Below are 15,746 nucleotides of genomic sequence, written 5' to 3'. Positions count from 1 at the left end.
GCTGTTGCACCAAGATGGCTACCGGTACCACGCATGTCACCACCCATTTCTACTGCACTGCGTGAACCACAATGGCGGTTAATATAACGTCGACCTGGCGATAGCAGTAACGCACACCGCATGTGACACAAGATTTGTACCAGAAAACCGAGCAAAATAGGGCCTTCACACACACACGACTCACACTCGAGTCACACGTACGCTCTCTAGTTTTTCGTAGTGCTCTCAAAATTGAAACAATGCCCTTCACTTACCGGGTCTTCAATCGCGGCCTCTCCCTCTTCTAATCCTGGTTCCTCGTCACCGACACCCGGGTCTTCTAGCTCGGGATGGCCCGGGTCTGAATCTAGTAGAGATTCCTCCGCCAGTCCGTTACCGAACTCCGCCATCGCCCTGTTCCCGCTGTACCTACGCGCCTCGTGGCTAAAGCGACGCTCTAGGCCCCGACTCACGCAAGGGGTAGAGCGAGTGGGGCTACAAGAAAAAAAACGGCGGAAAACGCCGCTTAGGAAAGTTAAAATGGGAAATAAAAAAATGCCAGCTTCAGTTCCAGCTACAGTGCAGGCAGCATCCCACGGCACATGAGGACCGCCGTTTCACTCGGTGTGGTGGGTTAATGCTCCTAATTTACTGCAGAGAAAAGCTAGTTTATTTACTTGAATATGTGTATAAAAAGGCGAGGACTCTACGCGAGAACGGCGTCCTTTCAGTTCAGAAATGGAAGCCGAGGGCGGAGTCATGTATCACTGCAGGCGTACACTCTCAATCCTATTTGTCAGTGGAAGCTTCTAGACAAACCTCATTTGTGTCTCCCGGGCTCCCATTGGACGGCCGCGCGGGACATCGCCGTCCCCGACTTGCATATGTGTCTTTAATTCGATTAGGCTCCTGTCAATCACTTTAGTCATACAAAGGCCGGCAAAGCCATTCGCTCAGCAAATTAATTCCGAGCACATTTACAGACTGTCACATAAATTGTCTTCCCAGTGCGACCCTGGTGACCTTTGTTTGAAATCGTGATAAAACACAAGCCTCGACACAGAAAACAGAGAATTTGCCAGTCAAAACAAAAAAAAGTCATAAAGGCTATTGTATGGTTAGATCTAAAAAATCAAACCTGACAGTTGAGGGAGGCCCCAACACCCCCCTCGAAAAAAGGCAATAATCAACAGATCTCCAAGTGCAATTACATCGATAAGCTTTGTTGTTCAACTGATTTTATTTCTTTTTCTGTATATCAAAGAAAGCATAATGGAGACCAAACACAAAAAAGGCAGGTACAAGTGAGGAGGAAAATTAAGCTTAATCAAAAATCTAACAATTCATAACAACACTGCCACCATTATTGTTCAATATTCATATCAATACCATACTCTTTTTGAGCAGAGAGGTGGCATTAAAAACCATTATGGATCAATAATAATCAAAACAGTGATGAGTATTAATGATAACAATAGGATAAGTAGTACAGTTATAACAATAGTGATAATCAAAGTGACAATGAAACATAAGAGAATAAAAAGCAGATCTCCATAAAAACCTATCTAGTTTGGACAGTGCAACACCGTGTCTGTGTGTGTGTGTGTGTGTGTGTGTGTGTGTGTATGTGTGTGTGTAGGTGGGTGTATGTGTATAATCCCAGTCTTGAGGCTCAAGCACTTCAGTCCTTCCTTTACACACAAGATACAGCTTCTTAACAGCAATAAAAAAAATATTACTTATCAAAGGATATTTGTGTAACCATCCTTAGCTTTTAAAACCACGCTGAGTGACTCTCACATCGTGTTAATGGCTGAAATGCCTGTAGCTTGTGCAGAAGTGGTGGACTGGTGCTCGTGTCAAGCCACGGGACATCCTTTACAGTTTGCATTTAGGAACACCTCTCCTGCTCTCTGTCGACCTCAAGATTGCTTTTTGGTTTTTTGAATGACAGAAAGCAAAAAGAGGATTACTTTGGAATATCACTTTTTTCTTAATATATTTCTTTACAAAAGTCCATGTTTTAGTTTTGCATTTTTGTTAAAACTATTGATAGTAACATTAATAACAATAATATACAACTTAAATTGAAGGAAAACATCTTTAGTATGTCATGTGTCCTTCAAAACAGCACCATCTTATTAGCTCTCAGTCAACACATTTTATGTTTCCCAATTTGCTTCCTGGACTTGAGTACCCAATAGTCCCACAAGGCTACTGGAAATACCCAGCTTTCTCCCTTGTCTTTCCAAACATTGTTGGATCTCATTTCCCAGTACGTACATTACCAGAATTAGCAACTATGTTTCAAAACTAAAAAAAAAAAAAAAAAAAAACAAAGTGTGTGTGTTGGGGGGAAGGGAGTCAGCCCATTTCAAGCCCTGTTCTTGTAATATCTCCAGATGTTTGGCTTTGAACTTTACAAGTTACACCACTAACATATTATTTGCGTGTATTGACTCATCTGTGTAGATATTAAAACCAATAAAATATCAATAAAAATGAGCACTAATTCTCCTGGTTCACACAATATTCACAACAAATTAAACAGATGTACCAAATGGGAAATGGCCAGGGCTTGAAAGGACACCAAATGTGGGTAAAAATCATTTGCAAACATTATGAGGAGCACTTGGGGTTGATTTGATCTATATGGTGGTGTTTACTTTTTTAAGGCTGTCATGTTTCTGGCACACCACCAATAGCTGAAAACATTTATTTTCCAGAAAGAAGAGTTGCATTTCAAAATGAGATATCCAAAATTTTGGGAAAATAAACAAATCCTACTCTTTCAAAGTGATCAACAGCTAAACAAGTAGGACAGTCATCAACTTAAGTCTTGTGTGACTGATTGATACTTGTACAGACTGGATTCGCTATATTCCACAAATTGAATGAAGTCTTTGTAATGCTTCTTGCTCGACAAGATGGATATAAATTTGGAACAGAACTCTTCTTCGTTGAATCAGGTCTGTTTCTTGAACAACAGTGTGGTCACACCTAAAGCATGGTTTATTAGACTAGCAAAAATCATCAGTTTAATTTGTGATTTATATTAAGGCATCCAACATGCATTAATGTATCTTTTCATAGACACTGCATCAGAATGCTTAAAAAAACATTTCATACAATGTAAAATGTGTCAAAGTGCGGTATGCCAAGAGTCTACCTTCCTCAGCCTCTCGTTTTGCCCTATTTGGATTGTCATGAAAACGGTGAACACATACATCAACGGGGAACACGTGAACAGCCCTATTCTTGCTTAAGTACCTCTTATATCCCAAGTGAGTAGACAAACAATGCTCTTTCAGACCACAAGCCTGTAGCAAATAAAAATATGACAGTCGATAGCAGTTTTGCCTCTCCCACTGATTCAATCCACTCATTAAATCCAAGCAATCTTTGCCGTAGCAGTGAAAGTAGGCATAAGAAATAACCAATTCCATAGGAGCAAACTGGGACATATTGATGTGAATATTTTGTTATTGTCCCAAAAAGTGATTCCAGGCCCAATGTCAAATGGCCACTTCCAAAGAAGAAATGCTTTGCATCAGTCTTCGGGGTAGCAGGACAGTACAAGCATGGGAGGTTGAGTGACTTTAGAAATTATAGGAGGATCATGTAAGTAAGGTAATATATAACCACAGGCCTAGGACCAAAAATGTCTGGGTAAGGGGAGTGGGAACTGAGTTCATCACTCATCAGATAGCCACTGATAAAGTGTGAAGCAGTGGGGCAATAGTCTGTTGTTGGATTAGATTTGAGGTGAAGTCTATAGATTAAATGTTCAACAGGGTTTCCAGTCAGTGAGGGTTGCGCAAGGGATAGCGGGTGCAGGGAGAGCCTACTTCAAAAACTAAAGAATATTAGCTTTTGAGTATTAGTGCTCAAACTTGTTTATTAAAATCTGAGGAGCCCAAATGGGTCCAAGGAAGAGTCAGTTTGCAGACCAATCCTGATCAGAGTCTTTAGCTGTTGCTGGTGGCCACCGGTGGGGGTGATTCCACAACCATCTCCCCTCCAGAACTACCACCAGAACTAGTGACCGGAGTGGAAAGAGAGACCGGTGAGCTCTGCACAACACTGCCAGATCCACTACTACTGGTTCCGTTTTTGTTGATGAGTGTTGTCGGCTGGCCAAAGTTAGTGGTTCGCAGGGTCGACAAATGACGTGGGGAGAAGACATGGGCTCTGGCCGCAGCGCGTGACTCAAAGGAGACATTGCAAGCCTCACAGCGGCCTGTTAGGGTCTCCTTTGGCACTGGCTGACCTGCCACAGGGGGAGCTGCAGGTTCGATAACTGTCAGCTGCACAGGTTTGGGTAGGATGGGACGGTTGGCTCGAAGTGCGTTGTACTGCAGGTAGCTTCCCGAGCTCATGTCCATCTTGCCATCTGCCAGAGGAGACTGGGAATGGAAGGGTGGGACAGACAGATGGTTGGGGCCAGAGAGGTAGAGAGAGGAAAAAAAAAATAATATCAAAGTTTGATAAAGCTGACTTGTCTTGTAGGTTTAAATTAACTGGGGGGGGGGGGGGGGGGGGGGGGGGGGGGGGGGGGGGGATCAAGCCTTCTGCATACTCACTACTCGTTTCAGTTCATTTGTATAGCACTTAATCATTCAGTCCCAGTTTCACCACCCATGTAACAAAAATTAAAGAAAACTAATGGAAAAGAAAGCATATTCAAGCCGCTATTGTCTGAAATTTTACTTAGTCACATATATTTACATTTAATGTGTTTTATCTTCTGAAGTTCTAAAACTGAAAACAATAAAAAACAAACTATAAAATGTAAGGACAAGTTCTCAAACTATCTTGAGTATGGTAAGCCTATTGATACCAATGCTCTCGATCAATAAATACTAGAATAAACAGAGTTAGATATGGTGTAGGTCTTCTGCATCTATATTCATTACTAAAATTATTGGATTTATTTTAAATAAATCCAAAAATGTGAAGCCAGGAAGAAAACAGGTCTATAAAGTCCACAACATAGTACAATACTCCTGTTGTATATGATATCTCATTGATATGCAGTTGTGACTTTATACTAAGCATTAATAAACTAACAAGGAGTGTAGGTCACTTGTCAGCTTACCATTTTCTCTTGCTGCAGCCGCCAGCGCTTTTCCTTTGCCCTTGTGTTTTGGAACCAGATCTGCACCACTTTGAGGGGCAGGCTGAGCTCTGAGCCGATGGCCTCGCACTCCATAGCATTGGGGTGGGCACAGGTCTCATAACAGGACTGCAGAATGGACAGCTGCAGGCAGGATAGGTGTGTGCGTGGCCTACGACTGGACGAATGAGGCAATAAGCTACCCTCTGTTGGGCTTGATTTAGCCACAGCTGGGGTGGTGGGGCTGGCCACTTTGGCAGAGCTAGGGGTATTTGGGCTGACTGGTGCAATGCTGGGGGTTGGGGGAGGAGGGATGGTACGAGGAGGTGTGTGCGTGGGAAGAGCCAGCTGTTCTCTTGATAGTGTGTTGATCTTAAAGGGGCCTTTAGGGGTCCAGTAGTTGAGTCCGTTTTGTTTTGGTGGCACTGCTGTCGTGGCAGGAGGCTTGTTGTTAATGGGAGTTGTGGGCAGTTTGGGCACCATACGGTTAGTGGCTCCTGGTCCAGGCCTCACCTCATTTTCATTGTCCTTCTCCTCATCTGTCTTGTCTTCCTCACTCTCCTCTTCTAGCATTCGCTTCTGGGCTGGACGTGGTGCAATGGGGACAGGGTCCTTAGGTGGTGCTAGAAGAATGGGGGTGTTGACTTTGGGTGCAACTTTGACCATAGTGATGTTGCTGGTGGTCTCTAGTTTGGTCTTTGGCACTGCAAAAGCACTGCTGCTCACAGGAGAGACCGCAGTGGAAGAAACAACCTCCTTGGGCTTGATGGGAATCGGGGTAATTTTTTTCATCACAGCTGGTTTGCTCAACTCCTTTACAGGCTCCTTCTCTGTCTTCATGAGGGTTCGGACTATTGGGGCGGTTGTAATACACCCAGTGTTGTTTGCAACTGGCTTGTTGGAGAATATAGGTTTGGAGAGAGGCCAGGTGAATTTAATAAGAGGTTTTCCCACTGCTGCCAGGGTCCCATCACTGATGAATCGGACCTCACCTTTCCGTTCCCTCGCCCTCATGTTTTGGAACCAAATCTGGACAACCTTCTTTGGAAGATGGACCCATTCTGAAATCTGTTCAAATTCATGTTTCCCGGGATTTGGGTCTTTGAAATAACAGCCATACAGTATGTCAAGTTGCTCAGCTTGGATGATGGTTCTTGAACGCCGCATGTCCCGAAACCGTTTGCCCTTGGACTTCTTCTGCTGCTGCTGCTCCCTTTCCCTTTCCTTCTCTCTCTCTTTTTCGCGCTCTCTTTCCAATAGTGTGGCATTCATCTTCTCTGCTGCCCTCATGTAAATACTAGACTTAATCATATTATTGCAATTGACCAGACCTGTGCTGCTGTTGGAAGAAGGCATGGCAGTAGCATGGTCAGGCTTAACTTGGACGACTACCAGACCTTTGGATGTGGGCCTCAAGCCGAGTCCATCCAGCAACCGTCCCTTCTGCGCTGACGTTTTATCAGCTAGATTTAATGATGATGAGGAAGAAGCATATTTGGAATTGCTGTTTTTCCCCATGCTTAGATCCAGAGCTGACTCACAGTCATCGCCATTGGAAAGGTAGTGAGAGGTCTGGCTGTGGGAGGAGAGCGGCTGTGAGAGAAGAGAATCAGAAAAGCGTGTGATATTAGGGGGGTTGGAAAAGATGGGTAGTTTGCTTCCATCTCCAACCACTGAAGGAGGAAGAGACAGGACATAGGGGCTCAGGAATTGAGTAGAAAAGTGTGCGAGAGACAGAGACAGAGGGAGGGAGTGGAGGATGCCACTTGGAAGCTCTGGATGGTCCATGGAGTGTGTCTGAGTGCTTGGAGGATCCCCTTGGGCCTCCAACTCTAGATCCACATCTGGGTCTTGCCTCTCCTTCTTGACTTCCACCTCATCGTGCTCAAACTCTCCCTTCCTTTTTTTCCTCTTGGCCCTCTGACCTGCACCGCTCTCCTCCTCTTCATACTCATCTTCTGCATCAGAGAGAAACACTGTGGTGGAGCGCAGCACCTTTCCACCACCTAAGCCCTTATCACCAGGTGCCTCTCGCTGTGCTTCATCTTTAGCGGGACTCTCAGGCCCCTCCCTCATAGACCCATTCTGACTTTCCTCATCAGACACAATGACAGAGGTGTAGACTTCATTTTCAGAGTCTGAAGTCAGACAGGAGTCTCCCTGACCTTCCCTTCCCAGATCTCTCTGTTTTCGCTTCCCTCTTCTCTTAGACAAATCAATTGCTTGACTATCTGAGGCTTCAGCATCATCCTCGCCTTCTGCTATTATTAGTGAGCTTTCCTCATCATCATAGTCATCAGAACCTTGGACAAGCCTTGTCAACCCCACCAGGCCATGTATGTGCTCTAGCCCTGCAGTCCTTTGCCTGTCTTTGGCATATCGGGCTTGGCTCAGCCACTTGCGTACCTCTTCCTCAGAGAGCCCTACCTCTCTACCCAGTGCCTCACAGTCTTCATGGGGAGGACTCGCAGCATCAGCCTCACTACGCGACTCAAAAAATGCCCAGAGAACCTCTGACTGGAACTCTGATAGTACTGGAAGGTCTGGAGAGATGATGCGCCCAAATGTATTACAATAGGGTCGAATTTGGTCGGATGAAGTTAAGGCATTTGCATAGGGACTGGTTTTTGGGGTGCCAAAGGAGCCACAAGGACTTGTGCCTGCTTGTGATTTTTGAGGCGTAGAATCGGGACTAAGTGTAAGGTTTAAATTTACAGGACTCAGGCTTGAGTTGCTGGGCACAGATGCAGTAGGCGAGAGATTGTTATTGCGGAAGCTTTTCTCTGTGGCCATTGGGGAGAGATTTAGGCTAGCTGCTTTATCACCTTCCAGGTCCAACTGATCATTCAAGCCGTCTCCATCTGTTGTGCGATCTCTATGTGCCTTCCCATTGTCTTCATCATTCTCAACCTTCATTTTGCTTTCTGTTTTAGGACCCTGTGAAAAGTCGTTACTGTCGTCTTCTTTATCTCTCTCTTTTTTAATGCTTTCTGTAGTCCAACTGTCCCTGTCCTTGACCTGTACTGCACCCTTATCTTCAACTGTCTCATCACTCTCCTGCTTCACTTGTTCTGCCTCACATTTTGCACCCTGTTTTTGCTCTTCGGGACAGGGTTGTGCATTTGTTTGGATTCCCGCAGAGGGCCACTGGTTTTGTAAGTTGCTGAGTCTTTGGGCAAGTACGGCTTGCTGGGCTGTGCTGAGACCTAGTAATGGCACACACTGGGTCAGGAGCTGGCCTGGCTGGTTGTCTGGGTGCTGCTGGGTTTGAGCTTGAAGCCCATTCAGGATCAAGGGCATAAGCATCTGAGGCTGAGGCACAAGCTGGGGTGCGGCTGCACCAGGAGCCGCACTAGCTGCAAACAGGGAGGGAAGGAGGGAGTGTGAGAGGGAGCTGGGGCTGGATGTGAGGAGGGTGAGAAAGGCTGAGACCGCCTGAGCTGAGGCCACAGGGGAGGAGAGGAGGGAGTGAGCTGCTGGTGAAGTCTGGACCTGCTCCCCATCTTTAGGAGTCACCATCAAGGTACCAGGGGCAGCACAGTTGGTGGTGGTGACTAACTGAGTGGTTCCACACCCAGGGGTGCCCACTATTGTGTTCGGAACACTGTTGCTGCTACCTCCCAAACTACCAGGGGCCACTGCAGCGTTGGCAGCATTTCCAGCATTTCTGCTGCGGGTCTGGTGTAAGACAGATTTCATATGGCTCTCAAGGGTGATGGCGTGATTGTAAGAGACTCGACACACAGCACACTGGTATGGTTTGTTTGATATATATGGCCGTGACAGGACAGGAACCAGAGCAGTTTGGGGGTCATGTTCCCCACCCCGCTTTGCAGAGCCTGTTGTCATTCTCTGAATGTGGGATGCAGAGGTGTAATGAACGCTCAAAGCAGTCTTGGTGGGAAAGGTTTCCAGGCAGGCATTGCATTTGAATGGCCGGGTGTTATTTTCAGCTACCGAAACATTTTTACCACTTGATTTTTCATTAGTGTCTGGCATTTCTGTATTTTCGGTCGTGCTGTTGGGCAGTTTTGCTGCTGTGGGTTGACTTCCCTCCTGTTCCGATTCGGGCTGAGCTTTGACTCCCTCCTGTTCCATAACCTTTTCTTCCTCCATCACTTTGTCTCCAGGTGGCTGAGCAGCATCTGAATTCTCTTTGCACTCATTGGGTTCTGAACAGGAGTCTTCACCATACTTCAGTTGTTGGACAGAGGCAGGATCTGGTAAAATAAACAAAATATGTATCATTTTCAACCAGGGGTGTAAACTAACTTTTTGGCTCACTGGCCAAGGGGACCGGCAATTGAAAAAATCTACCGGCCAACCAATTTTTTTACCGGACAAAATAACAAATTGCCTTTTGTTGTCCCATATGTGTTTTAGTGCTTTTAATTGAGATAACAGTATTATATTGAAATACACGTTTAGAGAAGAGGCCAAAGTAAGATTTAAAATACATTTTAATATTTTGTTGTTGTGAACAATTATTTTTATTTAGATTAACTCTGTAAATATTACTAACTGTAACTGTAAATATTAATTGAACAAAATAACCTTTATAAATAAAATAAATCTTTTTTGTAAACAAAATGGCATTTGCAACCAAAAAAACAGTCAGATTTCCTCTCAGACATCCCTTAACAGCTATGTGTCGCCACATCGTTCCAACTCCCAGTGCGTTGCGTGTCGTCCTTCTGAGCTGGCTAGGCTAACCCTGGGCTAACCTCACAACATGTGACGCGACGTCGGGGGAGCTATTTCAGTGTGACACACAAACAGATCACTAGCACTAGCTGACGGGCTACGGGGAGCTACTGAAGTGCGACACACAAACATCACCGGTCAAGCACTAACGTTAGCTACCGTATGAATTTAAAGCCACCTCTTGCATAATTTATTACATGACTTGGTGCAAATATTTACCCGCCCCGTGGCAGGTAGACCTCCAAAATTAACTCTCCAAGGGAATATTTTTGGCGCATTTGGCAAGTGGCGACGGCTAGTTTACAGCAGAAATTGACATTTACAAATGTAGGCTATTTCATCCTGATGCCTGTGTTAGCCATTTTTGAATATCTGCACCTACCCAACCCACTTTCAAAAACAGCTTATTTTTTGTTTTTAATCAAAGTGAAGATTTGTTTACATCATTTCACTGCCACCCCTTTTTCAAAAAACAAAAATGTTTTCACTTTGCTTGTACCTGCTGTAACAACTATGTTACACATGTAATTAAATTTGTATAGCCTTTGTTGACCTAAAGCCAAATGAAATGTGAAAGTAAACAATACAGTCAACCCAAGTCAGGCCAGCTGAAGCATCAACATAGTACTTTTAGACATAATCTGTGCTTAACAGGACCAATAACAAGAAAGTTACAGGTCTACGAAGTGGGAGTATCTTTCACACTCACCTGTGGGTTTCTGAGCACCTTTGTCCTCTTCTTGTCCACTGGCACACTGTGCTGGAATAGCCTGTAAAAGAAAAGAAACAGAAAAATCAATAAGTTCAGTCTGCAAAATTCACAAGGCAAACTTTACTGTGCAACTCCTCCTTTCAGAGTGAATGCTTTCTAGCATTAAGACAACACGGTGCTCATCTGGGCGTGACACATGGATGGGTACTTTTATTACACATAGCAAGCCTGCCTGGCTTCTAATTTGCTGTTTACCCTTGAGGTATAAATAAAGTTGTGTTCTATCATTTTATCCACTTATAATATAATCGGGGCTTGACATTAACATCCACCCACCCGCCAGATGCAGGCAGAATTTGGCAGTGGCGTGTAACGCCGTCACTCTTACTAGCCACTTTGGCAGGTGGCACGCACACACACACAGTTTACTCAGGTTAGATAGTTAGAGTTGCCACCTATCCCTTAAAACACAGAACTGTCCTGCATTTTGGAAGGAAATGATGCATTCCTCGGTGAACTGATCCTCAAGATGCGTTCATATTCTCTGGGCGTCTCTGACAACCAGGGAAGGGGAAAATACACAGGTAGTGCCTCCACTCTCCAGTCACCTGAACATTCCCACAGGTTAACAGAGCGGTTTCCCTGGGTACCAGGGCCAAAAATTGTCCATTCATTATTAAAATCAAATAATACAGGGTGTCCATTAAGTCTCTTTACAATTTAACAAATTTATTACAAGAGCAAATGAATAGTCAAATCTGTGGAAATTACAAAATGAGGAGTAGATATTGAAGGGTTTAGACGGTACTCGATTTCTTGCCATGTTCGCTGTAGCATAGCCTCATCAATGGTGGAAATGGCTTCAGTGATCTTTTGCTTCAGGTTGTTGATGTCCAATGTGATTAAAAACTTTGATAACCACTGAGTACATAGAACAAATCGGATTAACATATCTCATCAATTGCTTTTGTAATAGATTTTTTAAATTGTAAAGAGACTCTGTGGACACCCTGTATAATTGTGTTAAGGAATTTAAAAAAAAAAAAAAAAGTATACTGTACCTTTGTAGAAAAATACACTGTTATGTACTATTGTTGAATTTATTTTGTGTATTGCTTTTATTTGTCGATAAGGCACTTTGATCAGACATTATGACGGCTGCATATCTGTTTTCTGGAGACCTTACTCTGATGAGGCAGCTGTCTAGCCTACTGTATATTTCCCTTTACATGAACTTTTCAAGCTTGCACATTCTGAACTACACACTGCGTGTACATCCAGAGAATCAGAGAAATTGTTATTTATATTAAAAAAAAAAAAAATCCATTAAGTTGGGGATCATGGGGCATTGGTGGGATATTTTTCTGAGCTAAAGGTGGCAACCCCAGATATAATGATTTCTTGTTCAAATCAAATGTTATTTAAAAACAAATGCATGCTCTTACAGTCTCCCGTTACTACCAATTACTTTTTGCGGAACAAAGAGTTTTGGCAGGTGAAAATGCTGAGTGAATAGAGACTTTGGAAAACCACTAGCCACAATGGCTGACGAGACAGTGTCAAGCCCTGAATATAATACATACAGTATAGCCTATATAGAATACATTTATCCAACACATTCACATCACATAATAAAATGTTATGTACCCAATAATTGCAGATATATTCATTTAATTGCTCGTGTTCTTTAATTTGGAAACTAGTAAACTGAAATACTGGCCAAAGTGCTGTGTACTGTAATGAAATGCATCTTCCTTCCGCATTTTGGGTTACTGGTCAAGTTAGATGACTGATGTGGGTTTGTGTAGATTTGTAAATACCGTGGCAACAATGCAGTTCCCACCCACAGCATTTGAGGAATATTAATTTAAGATACCCTGCTGTGCAAAAAAACATCCAAATTAGGCCATGTTTATTATATCATTTGATTCAATAAGCACTAATCATACATAAGGATATGGATTTACATAGCCATTTAGTTTTTAGGCATTTAGGTTACATAAATTGTTCATTTGTACGCTTGTACTATTTGTAGATTTCTTTGGAGAACTGTGTTTTTCCATTTTGGTCGTACAACATCTATAAGTAACTGCGGTGTAGCTGTTAAAAAATAAATAAAAAGTTTGAGTCAATAATTTATTTTCATTGTTTTGCAGAGGAAACAATTTGGGTCAAGGAGAAACTAATGTGAACTTCAGCCTTAATTCCTCAAGTCAGTTCCTTTTCCTTAAGAATTTCTATTAGAAATGTGTCACACTATTATATCTTCACAATCAGAATATTGTGATAAGATTATTTTGTCCAGAATTCCCAGATATACTCACAATGTCTAGCAGTTTGTCCACACAGGATGGAAGTACATTGTGTTGGTCAGTGAGATGTAGAGAAAGTGAGGATCTGTCTGCTTGTCCTTGTTGGCACAGGGGGCACAGCCACTCTGCCACCCCGTTGCTGTCTCCAGACTCCTCCTAACAAATAATAACGTCTGTTAGAGGCCTACATTATTGAGAATAACTGTGGGCCAGTGTGATTTATTATATGTTATATATAGCATGCGCTGGAGATAGCTGAGAGAAGAGGACAGAATTGCATGAAACGAAGGTGAGGAGCTGAGACAAAAGCACACTGATAGTTGCTGGTTACATATCTGAGCCAAGCGACCTGCACACCTCATGCTCTGCTCTGTTTAAAAAAATGTGGGCCCACAATGCAAAGCCAGGTCCCAAACCCACTTCAAAAAGACATTATTTATCCTTTCTAACAAAGCCTGATCCTAGATCAATACTCTCATCTTAAAAGCCATTTCATTCATGACTTCATTTCAACCATGACCACGTTTCACAGGGAGTTTCCTTATGTTTTGTCTGCAGTGATCATATCACAGTAAATCGTATTCTAATTATTTCAATGACAGGCATGTAATGTAATTTCAAGAGGTACACAGGTTATCCTCCAAACTGACTCTTCATAGCACAAGATTTTCCATATTTATATCACGCCTGTCTTTCCATTCAAAATAAATAAATAAATAAATAAAATAACTTTCATAAAAGTGATCTTATATCACATAGGTACATGCAATCCACTGAAAGCTGGATACTGGATTATCTCCATACAATCATGACATGTGTATCTACAATTAGTGTAATGTCTCTTGATGCAGTAATTATGAAAAAGTATTGGCCAGATCGTTAGCCAAGACAAGGAAAGTGTGGCCATATTATTAAAGATTATCTGAGGTCACCGTGCTGCATTACCACAACATCAACTATCCAATAACTGGGATCTCCGTGCAGTTTCACATAACGAAAAAAACACACACACACACACACATACACACACAGACTACAGGTATGAACTGCACCACATAACTTGATTAATTTTACCCCAAGTGTTCACGATCCAAGTTCTTTGATGCAACCTGGATTTTTTCGCCGCGAAAATATGTCCACAGGAATACCAACACAGCTATTTCCCCCACTTCCTCGTCATGCCAATTAGCAAGCTAGCAGAGTATCTGCCCGGATAATATTTCGACAAGAGTCTCCATGTGCATAGGGGTGTCATGTACAAAAAGCTCATCACCACGAGATTCATAATTAAAAGACACGATTCGGCTAGATTGATTTCTCTTTGCCATGTAGTTGGGCTAATTAATGAACAGTCTAATTAGCTATGCCGACCAGTGATGAATCAATTAGCTAGCAGGCTAGGTTGTGAAGTCACCCCCCTCCTCTTCCCCCTTTAACGTCGCATTACAGTAGTGTATCTGGAAATGCTGGTTAGCTGTTAATTTGGTGAAAATAATCCCGCACAGTAGCCAGGTCAGTTCTCTAAAACTGCGAAAAGACATGGCAGACGTCGGTGCAGCCTTGTTGTCGGCTCCGCGTTATAGCCGGACGGCCATTAAATTAATAAACAAAAGGGTTGAGCTAATAACAGTCGTGGCACTTTGCTAGCTAGCCTGTTAGCAAGCAGAGATAATTAACCCGCTCCTCAAACACTCTCCAACTGGCTCGGCTCCACTCCCCAAAAACTCTGCCCGCTCCAGGTGTAACTACAGCGTCAATACACCGACTGACTCGTCCCCGGATAGAAAATAGACTAACTAGGCTTCAGTAACCTCACCAAAAAAAACCTCGGCCTCGAGTTATTTCCTTACCCCTGTGATTGTGGGCTGCCAATCGGGCATGTAGTGTTGCACCGCCCGCCGCCTGCTGCTCAACAGCGCAAATTGAGGCCTAGCCGGACTAAAGCCATTTAATTAATGAACGTGGGCTCCGTTTACAGATGTGTTCAAAAACACTCGCACCCCCTCCTCCCTCTCCGTCCGACGGACCCCCCCAATTTGACGCGTTACACGGCTCAAATCCACATCTTAAACACTTGCCGTGCAACACATGGTCCTTTAAACTATCATTTTTTTAAAACAGCTTCATGCCGTAATTGGGCGAAAGAATTAAAACGCTAAGCTACTTGGAAAAGGGAGTACGTGCGCGGCGGTCGGCGATGGGGGTGGTGCGGGCGAAGAGGCGAAAAGGGAAGACCGAGGCAGGAAAAAAGTTTGGGATTTAATGTTGGATTTCTATATGGGATCGGATTAGTATGAGGTGTAATCCGTCGTTCGCTCGATCCTATATCAATCGCAGGCCACTCTCCGCGCGCACATCGGCGTAATTAAGCGATCGCGAATGACGTTTAATTAAGTTCGGAGCAATTAGCTAATGCGTTTACCTGCATGGTCGCCGCTCCAGCACACACACGCTTCCTCCGTGGCTCCTCAGAAGTGAAAAGTTTTCTTGCCTGCCCTCCCTCTCTCCTGTTCTCCCCCTCCCTTCATTCGCCCTATCCCTCTCTCTCCTTCCCCTCTTCCCTCTAGTAAACACACCACAGCTCCCCCCAAGGCTGATTGCTGACATTCAGAGGGGGACAGAGACACGGCTATCAAATCCCTTATGTAATCCTACACATATTAATGATTATTCATGCCTTTTGGAAACACTATTATTGGGCAATGGGTTAGAGAGAGAGAAAGGAGAGAAAGAAAGCAGGCAAGCAAGGGGGAAAAAACTTAAAGGACTATTTCTCCAAAAGTGTTGAGGTGACTGAATCGCGTAGGGATTCCAGTGATAAAACCCATCCTCAGTTTCATATTCAAGGTGAATTAATAAATTTTGCCCCCATTCTGCCAACTTGGGCTGTGTCACAAGATAATCGCAATTGGTCAATTAAGAC

At 43.6% G+C, this 15,746-nt stretch overlaps 2 protein-coding genes across 4 annotated transcripts in view; both read right to left on the bottom strand.

The window, feature by feature from the left end:
* The window catches only part of pabpn1 (poly(A) binding protein, nuclear 1), a 15,061-nt gene extending 14,317 nt beyond the window's left edge, over positions 1-744 (bottom strand). The window contains exon 1 of one of the 2 annotated variants that reach the window (XM_030078854.1): positions 255-744. In XM_030078854.1, the coding sequence (XP_029934714.1) occupies positions 255-389 (135 nt within the window). In that variant the 5' untranslated portion in view covers positions 390-744. The remainder of the gene's footprint in view (positions 1-254) is intronic. The other variant, XM_030078855.1, reaches the window with a different exon arrangement.
* Positions 745-1,200: 456 nt separating this feature from the next.
* zfhx2 (zinc finger homeobox 2) lies at positions 1,201-15,348 on the bottom strand. 2 transcript variants are annotated; one of them, XM_030078863.1, is made up of 5 exons: positions 15,246-15,348; positions 12,836-12,979; positions 10,509-10,569; positions 5,078-9,315; positions 1,201-4,385 (listed from the first exon to the last, which is right to left on the bottom strand). In XM_030078863.1, exons 1-5 carry the CDS (start codon positions 15,249-15,251, stop codon positions 3,948-3,950), a joined length of 4,887 nt encoding a protein of 1,628 aa, XP_029934723.1. In that variant the 5' UTR covers positions 15,252-15,348; the 3' UTR covers positions 1,201-3,947. The 2 variants fall into 2 exon arrangements, with proteins under 2 accessions (XP_029934723.1, XP_029934721.1); XM_030078861.1 differs by lacking the exon at positions 15,246-15,348 and adding an exon at positions 14,674-15,144.
* Between the last annotated feature and the right edge of the window lie 398 nt (positions 15,349-15,746).

The sequence above is a fragment of the Myripristis murdjan genome, chromosome 20 (assembly GCF_902150065.1).
Source record: "Myripristis murdjan chromosome 20, fMyrMur1.1, whole genome shotgun sequence".
Classification (NCBI taxonomy): domain Eukaryota; kingdom Metazoa; phylum Chordata; class Actinopteri; order Holocentriformes; family Holocentridae; genus Myripristis; species Myripristis murdjan.
Note: the sequence above shows the minus strand (reverse complement) of the source record. Positions and strands in the feature narration are given on the sequence as shown.

Bases quoted from the DNA above. Each gene is read 5' to 3' on its own strand.
- zfhx2 (XM_030078861.1), bottom strand. From the start codon at position 14,703: ATGCCCGATTGGCAGCCCACAATCACAGGG. The intron at 9,316-10,508 runs GTGAGTGTGAAA...TTATTTTACCAG, and splicing joins AGGTGCTCAGAAACCCACAG to ATCCTGCCTCTGTCCAACAA. The intron at 4,386-5,077 runs GTAAGCTGACAA...TTCCATTCCCAG, and splicing joins GGCTGCAGCAAGAGAAAATG to TCTCCTCTGGCAGATGGCAA.